The 20,496-nt window shown below is 34.8% G+C and overlaps 1 protein-coding gene across 2 annotated transcripts in view; it reads right to left on the reverse strand.

The window, feature by feature from the left end:
• The window catches only part of LOC145259116 (large ribosomal subunit protein bL20m-like), a 53,203-nt gene that overhangs the window by 20,980 nt on the left and 11,727 nt on the right, over positions 1–20,496 (reverse strand). Inside the window, exon 3 of one of the 2 annotated variants that reach the window (XM_080116785.1) lies at positions 8,133–8,210. The exons of the other annotated variant lie outside the window; for it this stretch is intronic. Within the exon in view, the coding sequence (XP_079972911.1) occupies positions 8,133–8,210 (78 nt within the window). The remainder of the gene's footprint in view (positions 1–8,132; positions 8,211–20,496) is intronic. 2 annotated transcript variants of the gene reach the window in all.

The raw sequence follows: 20,496 nt of genomic DNA on the forward strand, positions 1-20,496 counted from the left end.
TTGGTTAAAAATCAATGGAAGTAGTAAAATCTTTTCTCTCTAATTAATTCCTCCTTCCCCCGCTACCACTTACACCGTTTCTGGGATCGTTCACAAGGGACAGTTACAAAGGAACACCAGTTTGTGTTTTCTTTACTTTGTAGTTGCTTAAAAAAACTGGAATTGAATTTTATCGTGCCTTTCCGTTCTACGCTTTCTACTTTCGAAAGGTTATTTATGCCATTTTTTTTTTTCGCTTTATTTTTTTGTTTTTGTTTTTCCGAACACGTTCATCATTTTTTTCCCTTATTTTTTTTTTTTTCCGATTTCTTTTTTAAAGAAGTTTTACGTTTGTTCGCTGTTTTTTTTGTTTTAGTTTTTCCAATTTTTTTAGGAAGTTTAACATTGTTCTTTTTTTTTTAATATTTAAACAGGGTTATTACTTTGCTTATTCTTTACTTTACCCCCCCCTTACATACACACACCTCCAAACACCTGGGCAACAGCGAGTACCCCTGCTAGTAGGTAATAAAATGACTCCAACCTCAGAATACTAAAACCAAACTATCGAGTATGTTTAAAGGAGATATTTAAAAAAAAAAAAAAAAAAAAAAAAAAACGTTAAAGTAGAATTACAAGCAATATCTATTTAAACAGAGAAAGTAAGAAAATAAAGTGCGTTTGTACACATGTGCATGTGTGTGGGTGTACCATTTAAGCATGTCTGAAGTTAAAATGTTCATTGCGCGTAGATGTTCATTGTGCATGTGTGTGTCTGGTGTTTACACGAGTTCATTAGTGTCTACATTGTATGTTCATTGTGTATGCATGTGTGGGTGTACACGAGAGTCCGTTAGTACATATTGTATCGTTTTACCTTATAAATGAAAGTGCGCACATTTTATTTTAAAATGTAAGTATTGCCTGCCAAAACAAACGGAAAAGTGCATCTCTCTACATGTGAAAAAAACGGTAGAGATAGATAGAGACGGAAGTGGATAGAGAGCGGAACAGGAAGTAGAAAACATCACCTATCGGATAAATCTAAAGTTGAGACAAGGGCAAATAACCGGTGCGTAATTGAGATACGTTTATGTGTGTGTGCGACATATCTAATAGCATAGCAGTCTGAAAAGCATCTGCTCATAGGTGCCTTCAATAAGTTTCCAGACTTTTTTGTAAACTTTCTTGAAAATTGAGTACGTTAAAGCTATACATTTTATGAAATAACTGACAAATTTTCATGATTTCATATTCAAATGAACAGCTACAGCAGGAATTGGAATATACCCTACTAAAGCCTGATTGTCACAGTTGGTGAATTTCAAAAAATGCAATCTGGACGTGAATATACTTTAGAAGAACGATATTCAATAAAATTCTGTTTTAAACATTGAAAAATGCCACAGAAACGTATGGAATGCTTCAGCCTGCTTTTGGACCATCTTGCATGAATCGAGCATCAGTTTCTGAGTGGCATAAGAGATTCAAGGAAGGCAGGGAGTCTGTGATGGATAATGAGATGTGTGGGAGGAGTAAGGAATTCAAAACACTAAACTTGATTGGCTAAATAAAGAATTTCATGGATAAGGATCGTCGTGTGTCTATAGAGACAATAAGTGCACAATTTGATGTCAGTGTGGGAACTGTACACACAATTATTTGTGAGGAACTGAAGATGCGCAAGATTTACGTGACCATTGTGCCAAGAGTGCTCCATCCTTGTCACAGACTATTTGACCAAGATGGGCATCAACACAGTTCTCACCCTTCCTAAAGTCCAGACTTGCTTCCTGTGACTTTTGGTTATTCCCCAAGTTCAAGGAATACTTTAGAGGCTGTCATTATGAGATAATTAATCAAAGAAGCTGTGGTGAGAGTCATTAACATGTTCACACAAGACGACTTCCACAGGGCCTTCCAAAAGTTGTTGGAATAGAACAAGTCCATTGCAGCGGGAGGAGATTACTTTGAAGGGGACTAGAGTTTTGTGTATATACTATCAATAAAAGAGCTCATACGAAAAAAAGTCTGGAAACTTATTGAAGGTACCTTGTATACACGTAACCAAGCAGGTCAAACGAGATAGTTGGAGTCAAGCAGACAGTTAGTAAGGCAGTTTTACCGGGGTCTAGCTCAATAATCAGCTGTCCTTCTACATCCACGGAAGCATATTTGGGCATAAATAGCAGGATGTAAAATCCAGAGGAGCGTTGCAACTCTGAGGGAAGCCATAACTCATAAGAAATAAAGTTTATATGTAAAATATGACTTGTCGACTGCTGTGTCCTTCTGGGGAAATCTTTTTTACAGAGCTCCATGGAACCAAGAAAAGGGAACCAGTGAACACAAGGTATGTGCCTCATCTCAGTGCCCCGCAACCAAGAATGTGTATTTATATATATACATATATATATATATACACACACGTTTTGTTAAAGAACTACAACATCAACACAAAATGAATGTTTACCTTAAACACACGTTTTGTTAACTGTTTGAATGTCAACACTGACACACACGCATACATATCAAGAGATACATTATGCAAACACAGATACACACATACTTCAATCATACCAGTAATTATAGGTGCCACAGGGTTTATGAAGAAGAACCTGAAGTCCTACCTAACTAATATTCCTGGTGAACCAAGTGCAAAAGGAATTCAGACAATTGCACTTAAGGGAACAAGGATACTAAAAAGAGCTCTCGGTTGGGATCAATAAAAAGCAGAGGAATGTTTGCAGCTGGTTTGGCTGCCCCATACCCAGCATTATTATCTTAAAAGAAAGAAAAGAAAATCAGAGACAACCATATATGCCCGTCATATAGAGACCGACTCATTACATATTACACACCGCTTTGTAACAAATAGATTACATCATTCCAATATTTATGGTGTCATATAGCAGCGTTTCCACACTTCAGGACACCATCAAGCCCTTGAGCAGGGCAAAGGGTTTTCACATGGCACAAACAAGATAATTTCTAAAATAAATACAAAAAAATATTAATTTCAAATTTTAACACTAACTAATGTTTACATTCAGTTTTTTGTTTTTGTTTGATCAAATAGCGTTGCATTTTTTGTTGTTTTTTTCTTTTTCATGAACGATCCTGAAACTCTTTACACCTGTAGTTGTGTATCATATCTTTTTCCAGTAAAAATGATCCAAAATTAAATGACGGCAACCATTTAATTTTTCCAAATAAAGCATTTAATCCTTTTTAAGAAAGGGCTTCCAGAGCTCCTTAGTTTCACTCACAAAGCCCCAGAGCTCCATCAAGTAAAATGGAGTCATTCTTTGTAACGTAAAGGAACTGTATATTATCTTTTATCCTCGGCCCCCAAATTCAACAGAGATTAAACTATTCCTGTAATAATCTGGTCCTGTTAATTGCAGTGTAATGTTGTTCCTGTGCAGTTCTAGGAGGTCCACTCTCCCAAGCTTTGCCTTCTCTCTTTAAGAAGAGGTTAGTTTATTGCTAATCGCTTGAAGTGCCCTTACTGGGGAATACCAACGGGGTTGCCCAGGCATTTTTTGCAGGTCAGAGTACCCTTCCTCAGGGGCGCTGACTTTTCAATCCCACTTTCCAACCCTGGTGTATAAGTTCTTGCAGTCAGACAGAACTAAATACCTCCAAGTCTTGTTTAAATGGATGACAACACTGCTTTGTGACGTCATATACTTGTGACATCATGTATTGTGTACAGAGACAAACAAAATAAAAAACATTTAGTCTTAGTAGTATATTCATTTTAAATGTTTGTTTGTTTTAGATGTACCCACAATCTGTTGGTCACAGCCAAAGTTTAGTCAACTTTGATTACATTAAAAGAAATTTATAACATATAACATCTTTAGTTCTTACTGCTGCTGATAATAGAATCGAAGTAGAGACACTTAAGGATAATAGAAAAATCAACAGACAGGGCTCTACAGATAAATGTATCTTTATTTGACCTTTGACAACTGAATATTTTCGTTTACTAGCCAAACCCACATGATTTTTGGAATATGCCATCTTCGTTCCGTGACAAGCATGTACATTGTAAAGATTTTTTTTCTTTATTTGTTGAAAAATAAATGTAATGCAACAACTTTTATGTTGAGACTTAAAGGTGTACCTATTTACTATGCCTCCCCACGGGACAGAGTTAGACACCAGGGTCGTTTTTTAACGTGGAGAAAAGGTACAAAAATAAAAATTGTCTCAGTCGTGAAGGATTTCTCCTCCACCGAAAGAGAACAAGAAATAGAAGTGCAGAATCTGAAGAACAGATACTACACTTTGATCTTGTCCCGAAGGCCAAGAAAAACTTAAAGGTGTAAACATTCGAATTTCTTCAGATGTTTTTTTAAAAAGCCTTCGTAAAAAAAAAAATATATTGTTCTATTAAACTTTTATTGTTTAAATAATTTAATTTTGTTTTATTAAAAAAAAAAAAAAGGTTGAAAAGACATTTTTCACTCAGTAATAAACTTTTTCTTTTTTACGAAAGTCACCACTTATCAAGGCCTGAAGACCACTCGAGGATAAGAGTAACTGAATTTAAGGTGGTAGTGTAGTTGGATAATTTAAAAGGATGGCACAACTAGAACTTGTTTACATCGAACTTGTAATCAGCCGGGAAGCAGACCAGTGGAATAGCGTTCCTCAAGTTGGCAGTTCTAGGAAAGAAGTTTTGTTCATGGAATCTCTGTTTAGATTTAGGCACAGATTCAGAGTGGGGGGAATTGTTGAAAATGGTTGTAGCTAGTCGAGTGTTTTTTTTTATGAAAGTTTGGCAAGGGGGGGGGACCAAGGTAGGGTCATACATTGGAGCTCAGTCGAGCACTTGCCACGAAAATAATGACAGAGCAGAGACAGGCTCGTAACATCTCTTCTGCAGAAAAGGGCATCACTTACTAGGTTTCGAACTCTGTAAGGGCTGGATAGGGTTCACTGAGCAGCTCTTGCCCAGATGTGGCAACAGTACTCCATTTTAGGATGTACTTGGCTTTTGTGAAAAAAAAACACAATTACCAAAAGATAAGCATTTTATTATTTCTAGTCGCCACATTGAAAAATCACAAAATAAAGCTCTGAGAGACTAATTAATAGTGTTGAGACGATTAATCAGATTCAGGAATCGAAAAAAAGTCTGAACTTTTGGCAGTATCAAAATTGTCATCGGAAAAAAAATGTGCTGATTTTTCAATGCCAAAAACGAATTTTGTAATCGTTTTTTTTTTTATTTTTTATTTGATTTTGTTTAAAGTAAAATCTTCCGCTACTAATAGTAAAATATAATAAAAAAAATAAATAAAAAATAATAGTAATAAAAAAATAATAAACATTCATTGACTTTAAACTACCAGTGAAACTAAAATCTATAGATCATCTCCCACAAGTATATTTTTACACTTGAGAAAATATCAGTGCATTTAACGTAGTTAGGTATTTAGAGATTTATAAAGAATCGGAATCGGTAATTGTATCGGAATCAGGAAAAATATTGGAATCGTCCCATCATTAATAATTATATTCATAAGAATAATAGAAAAATACACTCTAAATGTCAAAAGACTTATCATTCCCATAAGGACAATATTGATAACAAAAAGTCAAGATAATTTTTACACCTATACTGATAATATAGATTTTGCTATTTAATTTACACCAGTGTTTATGGTACATACAAGCACATCGTGTAAATTAGATTGTAAACTAAACCAATTAAGAAGTAAGGCTGAAAAAAGAGTCATTCTTTTTCTGAATGCTCAGCACTATTAAAGGATAATAGCATGGTTGAATCAAAATAAAGTGAGAGAGGGCATGATAAACACATAGGTAAGTAAGAGATAGATAATACTTATTCAGTTAATTGCAAATTACAACTAATTACAATAATTTTAATTGAATTATTTTCAAACATGATTCAATCTCAGAAGTGAGGAATATTTTGTCATGTATTTTGTGTACTTTAAGGAAACACATCTTTACGAAACAAATGTTGAATCACTGTTTTAGTAAATAAATGAGTATTTATAGAAAGGTAAAAAAAAAAGGTTGAGGCATTTCATGTTGTATTCAAAAATATCTAGTTGAAAATGACAAATATTTTCATGAAATAAAAATCGCTTTTTTTTTTCTTAATAGTATCAACCTTGATAGATATTTATTATTATTTAATCCGTGGGGTAGCATGTTCTCATTCCATCAGCCATGGCATAATGGATAAAGTACAGGGTGGAACGATAAAATTGTCGCTCTAGAAAAAGTCGACATGCTTCCATTTCCGTTTGATGAAAACCGATTTTCTTTTTTTGTTGCAGACCATCTATTGTTGGCCAATTGTGTACAAATCGCAAGAGCGATAGGAGCCTTCTATCATGTCTGAAAGTGACACAGTGTTCAACAAGCGAGATCAGAGATGTACCGCTGTACAACTCATGCTCTCTACAGATCCAAGTAATGACAACAGGACCATTGCCAACACCCTCAAAATTCATCGCTGGATTGCCACGAATAACAGGGACATTCCCAAGGTAATGAAAACAAAGTTTCCGGCTATAGTTATGGTCTTTGGTGTGGTTTCAAGTGAGGGCCACATAAAGCCACCTCACATATTTGAAGTCGCCTTGAAAGTAAGCACCAAAATGTACCTGGATGTGCTAAAGAGCATGGTGATTGTCTGGTGCAATCAGGTGACCGCTGGCAGACATTGGGTATGGCAGCAGGACTGGACGCTGGCCCACAAGTCCAAAGAGACCCAGGTTTGGCTTCAGAAGGAGTGCTACGACTTTGTGCCCTTCTCTCATTGACCCTCATCTCCCAACCTGAACCCACTGGACTACATCATTTGGTCATACATAAAGAACATCACCAACATGACCTCCCACAACACCAAATTCAGCCTGATCGCCATCATCTACCTTTCTTCAGGGCGACACTTTTAGCGTTCCACTCTGTACTTATAAGAGTAGTCATTGATGGGCAGAAGAAAGTGATTTTTTTATTAATAGTATTGTTTCTGATAAACATTTCAAATGAAATTTTATTTTTTAACGATTATAGAAATTAATGTAGAAAACATTGTGGAATTTCCATAGAGTCCTGCTAGCCATTTTTTATTATTATTAAGAAAAAAATACAAAAAAATAAATGAGAAAAATAAAAATAAATGTTAAAAATATATATATATATCAAATAAATAATAAATAAAAAGACATATATAAGAAAGAAACAAAAAAGAATAAGAAAGAAAGAAAAAAATGAGAAATAAGAAAGAAATATGAAAAAAAGAAATCAAAAATAAGATGAAAGAAAAAAAGAAAAAATGAAAAGAAAAACAAGAAAAAAAGAGAAAAGAAAAAAGAATGATTTATTTTCTTAATAGTATTAATCCTTACAATTATTATTTCAAAAAAATAAAAAAGAAATAAGAAAGAATGAAAAATAAGATGAAAATAAGAAAGAAAAAAATGAGAAATAAGAAAGATGAAAAAAGAAATCAAAAATAAGATGAAAGAGAAAAAGAAAAAATGAAAAGAAAAACAAGAAAAAAAAGAAAAGAGAAAAGAAAAAAGAGAAAAGAAAAAAGAGAAAAGAAAAAAGAATGATTTATTTTCTTAATAGTATTAATCCTTACAATTATTATTTCAAAAAAATAAAAAAGAAAGAAATAAGAAAGAATGAAAAATAAGATGAAAATAAGAAAGAAAGAAATTAATAAGAAATAACAAGAAAGAAATAAAAAATAAGATGAAAGAAGAAAGAAAAGAAAAAAAGAATGAAATGAGAAAAAAGAAAAAGAAAAAAAAATTGGAAAATAAAAAAAAAGATTGATTTATTTTCTTAACAGTATTAATCCTGACAAACAATTACTATTTCAGCGATAATATTATTTTTAACAGTAAATTATACAGATGGATGTAGAAAGCATCGTTTACTTCCATAAAGATTTGTTAGTTACTAATAGATTAGTATTAATACTAATTAGTATACTATTATTAGTACTACACACTATTACTACTACAAAAAGGACGAGAAACATGTTAAAACAATATTGCAAGTAGTTAAAATTAGAGTGAGGCAGAAACGAAGAAATCTATGTTTTAGCAATTAAAAGCGTATATGGCAGGTCAGAAACACTAAAGACTCACTTTGGCGAGGCCGTTCAGGAATGTATGATATTCAATGCCATGTTCCCGACAAGCTGCGTTGATTCTGATCATAAAAAGCTGAAAATTCGAAAACAAACAAAAACAAAAGTGACAGTTGATGGAAAACATATCTTAATTTAGATAAATTTTTAATGTTTTCATATGTCGAGATGAACGGGGAAGAATAATACCTACCCCCTTTCACTCTTTCCTCCTACTTCTCGACTATGTGTGGTTAAATAGTCAATAGTTAACTATTCTACACTTTCCAAGAACAATTTCCGGGATTAAATTCCATACATTGTTGTCAAAACTCGCAGCTCCTAAACGCACATCATCATCACCATCAAGACGGGCTCCTTGCCCGGACCAATGTAACTCTTCCTCTCCAGAGTTTCCTGTCTTCCATCAGCTGCCTCAGATCTTCAGGTTCACAGTTGGCGTCGTGTGCTATTTGTTGGATGTACGTGGATCTAGGTCGTCCTCTGCTTGCGCGTCCGTGTCATGGAGTCCATAGCAATACATCACTCACCAATTCATGCTTGCTCCTCAGACAATGACCAGCAAATCGTAGGCGTCTTTCTCTGATGGTATTAGATATGGCAGGTAGGTTGTCATAAAGTTGCTGCTTCGTGGGATGATTTTTGCCAAGATATATTTAATACTGTTCGTGGCATACGTATGTATGTGCCATCTAGTTTTCTTTCCAATCTTTTTGTGAGTGTCCAGGCTGTAGCACTGTAAACAAGGACAGACTCTACCACTGCCCTGAAGAACTGCCTTTCAGTTTGTTAGTTAGCCCCGAAGTCCATATTGAACGTAGCCCATCCAATGCAGCCCATGCTTTTGAGATGCAAATTTCGATATCTCTCTCAGTGGAAACTATGTTGCTGCCCAGATACATAATCTCAGTAACGTCTTTCAGTGTTGTTCCAACCAGAGCCCTAATCTCTCCTTTCACATTGAAAGTCATAAACTCTGCTATCAAAACTCACTACTCCAACATCCAACTCCAAACTACCTGAGTCTCTGAAAAATCAGCCTTTTTATTCAAAACCAGAAGCATTTCATTTGCATATCAGGATGAGGAGATCGTAAGCATATAAAGGGAAATTTAGACCATTTTTTTTTTTCATTTCTTTGCCAAAGGACACTACAGACTGCATAAAAACAGGATTGTACCAATGTTTTTAACACATTTAATCACACTATATCCATACCTTCGACCAATACGATAATCAGCAAAATTCCACCACTTAAAGCTTTCTACTCTAATAGCTTTTTTCCTCAACCTGCATGCCTTTGAAATTTCTTTCCTGTTCCCTCATCTGTACCAACATGCAAAAATATAAATGTTAATATGAACAAACATCTCACTGCACAACTCTCCACTTAGGATCACTCGAACTCACTATCAAAGTTTATTGTCTACATTTCCTTTGATAAGCAGTTTGATGCTGTTTTCTTATCGTTTTGTAACAGAGCGCGTATGAGCACGTGAGAAAATAGCAGCAGCAGCCGAAGGATAGACAGCTAGCAAAGGTATTATCATCATCATCAGCAGCTGTTTGAGCGCATATGCAAATTAGCGAATGTGCGCAGGCTTTCATGACAAAAAAAAAAAAAAAAAGAAGGACAGCATGTGATCGGGGAGAAGAAAAATGCAGCCAGGCGAGATGGACGTGTGGCTCGTGATGGCGGTGAGAGACTTTTAAACTGATGTCGAGACGGCAGGGTTTTGTTAATCTCATGGAAAACGAAAGAAATAGCAAAAAAAAAAACAAGAAGCAAGCATTGTTTGGAAAGTAACAGTAATAAATGCCTTTTGCTAAAACAGAAAAAAATAACGATAATAAATGACTTGTGTTAAAACAGAAAAAAAGCCGGGTCAGATTTCTTATTTATTTCCTTTGTTTGTTCCTTTTCGACAGTACCAGACAGCGTGAGGGTCCGAGAGAATTTTGAACTATAACAAACACGGTTTGATCATAACGGCCATGTTACACTTTTGCCAAGTCTCCAGTGATCACGATTGTCCATTTGCCATGCTTTACATGTCTTAGTGTCCAACTTTCTTTTTGGTGTCCAGTCTCAGATCTCTGCAAGCATTGATATAACCCTTACTTCTTTGAACATGCATGAACCAATGAAGACAGTTTGCCCTTATTAGGACATCAAATATTTTGGAGATCGTTTTTGTCACCTTCATTTTGTAGGCTGTTTTTAATTGTAGGATATTATACTTCGGTTTCCAGATAATGTCGTGTCATCAGGAGAGAATATGCATCGTTTCAGAGCCAACCTCTCTAGAGCTTCTTATGCATATCGGCCCACCTCACTAATGTGAGGCTCTATTATTTGAATTGCAAGTAAGCAAACTGTTCAAATCAATAAAAATGGACGTTTAATAACGAAGTGGCTTCTGTTTTGGTTAACGGCTAGCGTTTCACATGTATTTAAAGTCTAACGGTTGCGTCTAACATATGCATTGGGTTAAGACACGCTTGTATTGAAAAGAAAGAAGAATGAAATAAATTAAAGAAATAAATAAAATAAGTGATCAAAATAAATCAAAATAAATAAAAAAATAAATAAAATATAAATAAAATATAAATAAAAATAAATAAAAATAAATAAAATATAAATAACTAAAGTGAATAAAAAGTAAATGCGCATGATATATATACATATAAATACATATATATACATACATATATATATGCGCACACACATACACACATGTGCACACAGACACATATATATATGCGCACATACACATACATACACATATATATGCGTGCACACACACATGCATACACATATATATGACCGCACACACATACATACACATATATATGCGCACACACATACATACACACATATATATGCGCACACACATACATACACACATATATATGCGCACACACATACACACATATATGCGCGCGCACACACACACACACATGCGTGCACACACACATATGCGCGCACACACACACATATATATATGAGCACGCACACACACATACATACACACACACACAACAAAGGAAACAAATTAGAATTAACCTGTGTTCAAATTATTTTAACTAACGATAGTTTTTGATAGATGGGCAGAATTGTGATAGAAGATTTTTCTCTCTTGAGATTTGCATTTTCAACATTAAAGCGATGGCCCTACTCAAAAAATTGTGGAAAAAAATTTACATTGGCGAAACTCAATGACACTTGGACAGGAGACTTTATCAATACAAAAGAGGTATAAAGACTAATCACACACTCAATGCCATTTTCTCTCCAGCGTTTTTGTTTATGTCAACCGAAGATGATTTAACAAAGAATCAAAAATGTTCATGATACATAAGACATGCAACTTTATGTGTGTGAGTTTGTTCCTTATATACTCAGAAACGGGTGAAGAGATTTTCTATAAAATATACAGAACTTTAGTGTATAAGTCTGGGAGTGATCTTAGTTAAGTTTTGTCTCAGAATATCCCCAATAATTACCAATAATCGATAATCAAAACTATTAATTTATCATCAATAAAGCCATTTTTTCCATGTCGTCGCTTAACAACAACGATAGAACAACGGGCCGTGAAAATTCTACTGTGGTTAAGTTGACAGTGTGTTTTTTATTTTACTTTTTTTTTGTTTTTTGCATGACGTGGTCTGCAGGTTTAAATTCCACACATAAATTTCTTAATTTTTTTTTAATTAACTGCAAAGAATTTTATAAGACATGAAAATTTACGTGTTTTTTTTTTTTGGGGGGGGGGGTTACATGAAGTTGTCTGCACATAAATTTCTTAATATTTTTTTTTCGTTAACTGGAAAGAAGTTTATATAAAATAATTTTATAAAAGAAACAGTACGTTTTCTACAGTGCAATGTAGAATAATATATTTTGGACTAAGTTACTGCATGGAGGCATGTGAAGCTTCCTCTCGGGCGATTTCGCGGATTTCGATGGCAATCCAAATATAGGTGTGTGAAATATTCGTTGATCATCATTCAATCCCGGGCAACGTTGGGTCTCTCTGCTAGTATTAAATAAAACTGCTTATTTTTTACTTTTGTTTTCTATTTAGATGAAGTTTTTCCAAACTGAGGAAAAGTCCCTTCTAATTAAAACTTACATAATTCCAGTTAAATTTTTAAAAACTACATAAAAAATATTAGTCTTTACTTTGAAAATATATTTTTAAAGTTTACATAAAATGTCTTTACTTTAATATGTCTATATGTAACAATAATATATAAATATATAAATAGCAAATATATATATATATATATATATTTTTACATGGAGTTCACCATTTATCAAAGCACAATGGCCACTCAGGGATAACAGTTATTGTGTGTACAGTAATCAAAGGGATAGTGTAGCAATAGTATTGGGGAATTGGTAAGGTGTCATTACGTGGGGGGGGGGGGTCATCAGGAATTTGTTTGTGTTGGACTTGAAGACATCCAGGTTGAAGTCGGGAGGGAAACACGCAAACGGAACAGAGTTCCACAGGCATGCAGTTCTAAGAAAGAAGCTTTGTTCATGGTATCTACGTTTTGATTTAGGCACAGATAGGGAGTGGGGAAAATTATTGACGGTGGTTTCAGCTAGTCGGGTGTTTTTTTAGAAAGACTGGCGAGGGGTGACCAGAGAATGGAGCTCAGACGAGCACCTGCCATGGAAATATATATATATATATATATGTATATATATATATATATACACACACACACACGTGTATTAGTGTTGGAAGATTAATCGAAATCAGGAAAATTGGAACTTTTCTGGGTATCAGAATCAGTATCGGAATTGGAAAAATTTGTGCATATTTTCTGATGCCGAAAACGATTCTTTTAATTATCTGTTTTATTTGATTTTATTTGCTAATAGTAATAAAATAATAAATATTTATTGATTTTAAACAACCAGTAAAGCTAAAATCTATTGATCACTGCCCACAAGTGTGTTCTTACACTTGCGAAAATATATGCACACGTGTTTTTGCGGCAATCAGGAAAAATAAACAACTTCATAGTAAAATATTTAGAGATTTATAAAGAATCAGAATCAGGAATTTAGTACAGAATCGGTAATTGTGTCGGAATCTGGAAAAATATTTGAATCGTCCCATCATTATATATATATATATATATATATATATATAGTGTTAACCCAAAACGATAAGGCAATTTCTGTAGAAATCCTTAGTGTGAAGCTTAATGCACAACAAAGCATACATATAGGTTAAAAGAAAAAGACAATACATGTTCTTGAATGCTGAAATAAATTTATGAGATTGGGTTAAGTGTGTGTTGTATTCTTATTTTAACCTATATATATATATATATATATATATATATATATATATATGATGATTGCAACGTCTTGTCAGACGAGTGCCACTCCCTCAGACACTTAATGTCCATGAGCCCAAAAATGACTTTTTTTTTTAGTCCTACTATTGAATTCACACGCTCAAGCAGGCATGATACTGAAGACGGTCATTGAGATCAATTATTACATGCTTCCAGCATTTCAAGCCTCCACGCGTCACAACTTTTCCATCGCCATAGGACCATTTCTATAGACAAATACCTGAGGGAGTATCTATACACAGATGATGTTACAGAGTCTTAGCTTTGTACGACAGCTAAGTCTCTCTCTCAGTTCAAAATGTTGAGATCCAGCAACAAGCAAGAGCAAGATAGCCAGCAACAAGTTAAACTGCAGACCAGCTTAATGCGGGTACTGGTCTCCCGCTTTATGGTTTTTTAAATCAGAGATTTGCTTCTCCTAGAAAGGTTGCCTTCACCACGGCTTACGGCAGCCCTCTCTACCCCAACACACACATACATACACACAAATATACACGGTGCTAGTTGACCGTTGACCCTGAAAAAGGGTTCATTCGCCCTTTGGAAGGTCTTGTTTTTAATCCTTCAGGGAGACTAGCCACCCTCCTCACCAAACAAGTCTGGTTGGGGGAACCAGTTTAGTCGCCGGTGACCCGACCATGAGGCAGGTAGTACTGGGTTACATGGTACCAGTAGCATATGACATGACCTGACAATATATATACATACATACCCACACATTAGTAAATAATATGTAGTAATAAGTACCAAGATTGTACCTCTACAAAGAATTTTTTTTTTAAATAGGTTTAAGTCTCCTAAAACTTATACTACAATTGTCTGAAAGTACTTGTTAAAATTCAGTTTCAAGTTACACTTCTGGGGGTTGAAGGTCCAATCCTCATTGCGGGCAACACTCAAAATATAATAGCAAATTACTTAGGACTTCTATTCAGTCATGGCTGACAGAACAAGAGCATGCTATCACGGTGGATTTAATAAAACGTTTCATTCGAAATTCTGTGCAGATTCATGAGTTAGAAAGATTCCTCGAGTTCAACAAGATACAGATGAAGAAGGTCGGAGGTTACATCGACCAAAACATTGTGAAAATAACACTCACAATAAGAACAGTAGTCCAAAGAATCTAAATAATACGAATGTTTTTTTTTCTGTAAAGTTTTAAAATTAAATGGGAATTACGTGAAGTATTAATAAGAAAGGACTTTTCCTCAATATACTCTTGCAAGACTGCTATTAAACAGAAAAATTAATAAGAAAGGACTTGCTATTAATAAGTATTAATAAGAAAGGACTTGCTATTAATAAGTATTAATAAGAAAGGACTTGCTATTAAACAGAAAATGAAAATAAAAAAAACTGTTTTATTTAACATAACCGAAACATTAACTTTAAAAACTTTTTACATGAAAAAGATCATTATAAAATTTGAAAATAAAATTTTAAAAGGGATAATCAAGCAGAATTCCTTTTTGTTTTGCACTGTTTGCATAAATGAAAGAATGCTGCTTAAATACATATAGTATACATATAGCCACTGTTGATGTGAGTCTTTTGTTATTGCATGATTTATAACATCATAAAGGACCATTTTTAACCTTCCCATGGCAGGAAGTGGGACTGAAGATGCAGGCCTCCAGAGGAGGAGCACTCTTGTTTGCAAAAAATGCCTGGGCAGCCCTATCAGCCATAAATGATTAAAAATAAACTAATCCCTTCTTTAAGAGAAAAGGCAATGCCTGACAAAGTGGACCACCTAGAACTGCACAAGTCCAGCAATACTAAAGTCAACAGAGAATAAGCCATATCAAAACTCGACTATACTCTGACTTCGGTGTTGAGGGAAAACTCTCAGTCGTCACTGTCAGGTTTAGTGGATGAAATCACCCTGGATGTAGACAATGCGGGGTTGTTTTTTTTGGGGGGGGGGGGGAGGGGGAGGGGGGTTACAGAGGAATCACCACTTACAAGGACAATGCCAAAAATCATATTTGATTCACCATCCATTTTACATGACAGCATGTGTTTGACTGCTTTCAAAAATTGACTTCCAAAGTAACCAATCTTTAGCCAGGTCTTTATCCCTCTATTTTCTCAATTTCATCCTTATCACCTTTTTTTTTTTTTTTTTTTTTTTTTTACATGGGTGTCACCACTTATCAAGGCCCAGAGGCCACTCGAGGATAAGGGTTAATAGGTATACATTAGTCATTGTGATTTTAGCATAGTAAATAGTGGGAATTTTGTAACTTGGATTACTTAGGGGGACGATTCAATTAGAACTTGTTCACATTGGACTTTTTTTTTTTTTTTTTTTTTTTCATAGGTATCAACACATCAAGGCCAAGAGGCCACTCAAGGATAAGGGTTAAAGAGTGTACAGTAGAAATTGGACAATATAATAATCATTAGTAATGACAATTTGTTAAATTTGATAACTTATATGGAACGGCTCATCAAGAACTTATTTACGTTAGACTTGAAGACAACCATATTGTAGTCAGCCGGAAAGCAGGAAAACGGAAGACAATTCCACCTCTTCCCAAGTTTTTCTTGGCCTTCCTTCGCCAACTAACCTTGCTTCCTCAACTGTTCTACATCTACTTACATAAGCCCTCTCATCCATCTTTTCAAACTAACAAAGTCGCACATATTTTGCACACATTTTCTCCCTATATTGATTGGCCAGGTCATCAAATCTAAGACCGTCTTTACAACTGACCAACTGACCAACTGACCATTACATATTCATCATTCTTATGTGAACATGTGCTGTGCAGCATATTTTGCTAGTGCATATCAACAGCGGATGTTGCAATGATAAGCGGGAGGGTGCAGAGAGCTGAAAATATCTCTGACCAGAGTCAAACCACCCAAGAGATATTCTCTTTGTTTACAAAAATGTTGGATAGCGGGGTATCAAATTTATCGATGAATAAGTGTTGGTGTATATAAACTGACAGACAGGGTGTATATAACTTTTACAACGAACAATGTTTTGCTTGAACTGGACTGTAATGATGACGTGGACATATCGACATGTTATTTTGATATCGACATTTTATTTTGAGGGGAAAACAAATACTTGTACATGAGGAGACTTCACACGACAAGAAGAGACAATGTTCGATTAATGAAGAGTTAGACATTCTTTGGTGAAGAAGAGGAATGTGTATAATAGCAACAATCTATATAATGGACAGAGGCTGTAAAGAGTTTGATAAACATTTAACCTGACAGTAACAACCAGGACGAATTCACATACCTGTTTCTTTGAAAGATGACACCACACAAAAGTATCTTTCGTATAACATTTATTCACACACCATGTCAACATTTCAGAGATTACAATATTTTGACTTCAGATTTTGATCTTGACTTCACCGGCTTCCACAGTGTCTTTTCCCCGACTTTCATCTGATTTCTTTGATTGTCTCCCAACTCTTGACTAACTGATACGTGTCTTTTCAAGCTCTCTCCTAAGATCCATGTCGTCTTAAGTGATCTCTCTATCAGACTCTAGAGATCAGACCTATTTTTAAATTATTGTTTGTGCAAGTTTTGAAAACTGACATGCCTTTTTCTGAAAATATATTTGTTTTTATTTATTTAAAATTCCTTCTTGTTACAGTTTATAGAATCCAGTCAAGTTAAATTCCTAAAACATCATTTAACCATATTTGTCCTTGAATTGCATTTTTCTCTTTAAAGCAAATGCTAATTCAATTACACAATAACAATAATAATCTTCTTGCTTAATTAGGAGTGCTAATATGCAACAAAAAGCAAGGGCCTCAGTCTCACAGGGATTAACTCTGAGAGAAACAATGTCCGAAGATAAGTTGAATGTTATCTTTAGTGAATGTCTACTCTGGGAGGCTGAATAATGACCACCAACAAAAGGCCAGAATCAGGCAAGAAACCTTGGAGGAGGAGAAATGTGGAAGTTGAAGTTGAACATTGGAGAGCAGGCAGTTAGTAGAGGGTAGAGTTTCCTGATCCAGTTCATGTGGGTGTGCCTCTCCAACCAGGCTGGGTCCCTTGGGGCTCTCATTAAGAGATGTTGTAATGGTACTCAGGTGTGTCGGTCTAGTCAAGCAAAGATGTGCAAGTCTGCCATTTAACCTTGGTGAAACGAGTACCATTTATCCAAACTAATAAATATTTTTATTGTTTATAAATTGGATGAAAGTTTTTTTGCTTGGGATGTAAATCCTTCATTGCAGTACTTACCAGATGGATTTACGAGCAACTTTACCCCAGCACAACGAAGAAGACGATCATAGTCAAGTGGGTACACAATGTGTAACTTCACGCTTATGATTTCTCTCCATGCAATGCAGGTCTTCAACCCTCACTGGCTAGGTTTTACTTCCATGCATTATTTATTACACTGCATACAGATCAGGGAATATGAACTGGAACAGATACAAAGCCGATGCGAGAAGGTGCTCTCTCTACTGTGCTAGAAAAATACTTACACCTGAAAGTATCCTATATCTCTACAAGGCCATCATTCACCCATGTGTGGAGTACTGTTGTCACATTTGGGCTGGTGCATCTGCTACTAGTCTATAGACAGTGTTCAAAAGAGAGTCGCCAACCTGATAGGTCCTAAACTGTCAACAAGGCTTTAACCTCTGTCCCATCATCGAAATGTCGCATTCCTCTGCCTGTTCTACAAGTATTTTAATAGTGAATGCCCTGACGAACTACAAGCATTTGTATTCCTTCAACATAAATACCGACAAGCAGCAAAATCCCACCCCTACACAGTAGAGAGCCTTAGATGTCAGAAAGCCTTCTACTCGAATAGTTTCTTCCCCAGAACTGCTAGACTTGGAACTCTCTTCCGGGTTCCTATGTTCCCAACTGTACTGACATGCACAAGTTCAAGTGTAATGTGAACAGACATTTCGCTGCTCAACTCCCTACATAGTATCCCTGTAACTTATGTCATCGATAGTAGCCCCTACACCAAAGTGGCATTGTGCCTTGTTTGGGGTGAAAATGGAATAAATGAAAAAAATACAGATGCTTTGGTAATGCTTTGCTGGATAATAATGTTGGGCATATTCATAAACTCAATTTAACTTAGTAAATTACTAATCAAATATTGGTCCTTGTCCAGAATTCCCTTATATCAGAAAACGAAAATTTTTAAATTTGTATGACGAAACAAAAATATATTCCAAAAATCACATAAATTGATCAAGTATTTTTATTTTTAAAGAAGAAAGTCAAACTTTATGAGTAATAGGAGAGCAGCCATCTTGTTTGCAATTTTTAAAATAATCTTGAAAAAAAAATAAATAAATAAAACAAAGGGAGATAATTTAAACTTGTAAGATTTATGTTGTCTAAAAGTTCCCATTAATTGCTTAAACATGACTTTCTTTAGAAAAATAAAACAACTTGATCATTTACATAATTGTTGGAATATGATCATTTATATATGTTGGAATTTCATCACAGATATGTATATCACACAGATTTTCTTTTATATAAGGATAATTGCGGAAAAGTACCCAAATATTGATTACTTCCAGATATTTTATTTTTAAATTTTTTTTTTTTTTTTAAATTAATAAAATAGTTGGTACTTGTACAGTTTAATCCAGACATTAAAAACGAAAATAGCAAAAAAAGTTTATATTGTACGTATCCATTATGGAATGAAGTTCTCCGGAAAAAAATTTCACTTTTCATCAAGTAGTTTTTTTTTTTTTTGTTTTTTTTTTACAGCAAAAAAAACAAAACAATTTGTTATGATACCAAGCAAAAGGTTCGATTTTTAGGAAGAAAAGCTAGTATTAAAGATGGGGAGGGAGTGTCGGCGCTTTATTTCCAGAGATCTTCAGTTCAAAATGGATACATACAATATAACCTTTTTTTTTCAATATTTTCATTTTTTAATGCCTTGATTAAACTGTACAAGTGCCAAATAGTCATTATTTAACGTAATAGAAAAAAAAAAAGATTCCTATTTGATTTAGCAAAAGTATATAAAGACATCTAATAGACATTATTCTTATATTTATAGTTATAACCAAGCTTGCAAAGTTGGACGGTATAATATCCAACTCAGACTGCGAGAATTCTAAAAATTCTGACTCTTGTAATACTATAGGCGAGCCCCACAGAGTGTTAGGAAGTGATTCATAAAAAAATGAGAGAAAAAGTTGTTGGAAGTAAATGACCCAGAACTATATTGGGAAGTGTTTCACCAAGGTGCACAAAAGCAATCAGAAATAGGATAGTTAATCAGCTGGGGAATTGCCAAGAGGACAAGTTATTTCCGGTCATCAGTCACTTCGAGACAAAGACAAAATTTTTAGGATTTCCGATCCAGAGTCAATTAATTTAGGAGTCAGGGTAAGTTTCTGGACAGTTTTGAGTTTGCACGAGCTGATGAGGATTGATGGCTTAGAGGTACCTCGAAGACAAGATCGGGCAGTTTTAGCAGATGAGAAGATTAATTGGTAAACTGATTAACAGTGATGGCTTTAACAGGCAACTAAGATGTGGACGTTAGCATTTGGACGACCGTTTTCTACGATAGTATCACAGCCCTCTCACACATACAGTACAACTGATCTACATACAAAGTGTCAGAATTTGTTTTCTTTTGTGAGTTTCTGTTGTACTATTTTATTTTTATACCTGTAAACCAGTGCCCGCACCCTTGGCAATCACTAATTTAAGAGACAACATTGCCAGAAGAAACGGAGATGAGTAGAATAGCCGTGGGGTAGCAGTTGACAAAAGGGGGACGCCAATGGCTTCACACTTCAAATCCTTATTTTAAAGTCTTCCTATATTCAGACTATCGATTTTTTTTTTACAAAGAAGGCACCTCTTATCAAGACCCGGAGGCCACTCGAGGATGAGGGTTAATGAGTGTATGGTAGTCAAGGGGGCAATATCATAGTAATCATTAACTGTGGAAATTTGGTAAATTGGATTACTTAAGAGAA

The sequence above is a fragment of the Euprymna scolopes genome, chromosome 34 (genome assembly GCF_053919585.1).
Source record: "Euprymna scolopes isolate OS-2025 chromosome 34, ASM5391958v1, whole genome shotgun sequence".
Classification (NCBI taxonomy): Eukaryota; Metazoa; Mollusca; class Cephalopoda; order Sepiida; family Sepiolidae; genus Euprymna; species Euprymna scolopes.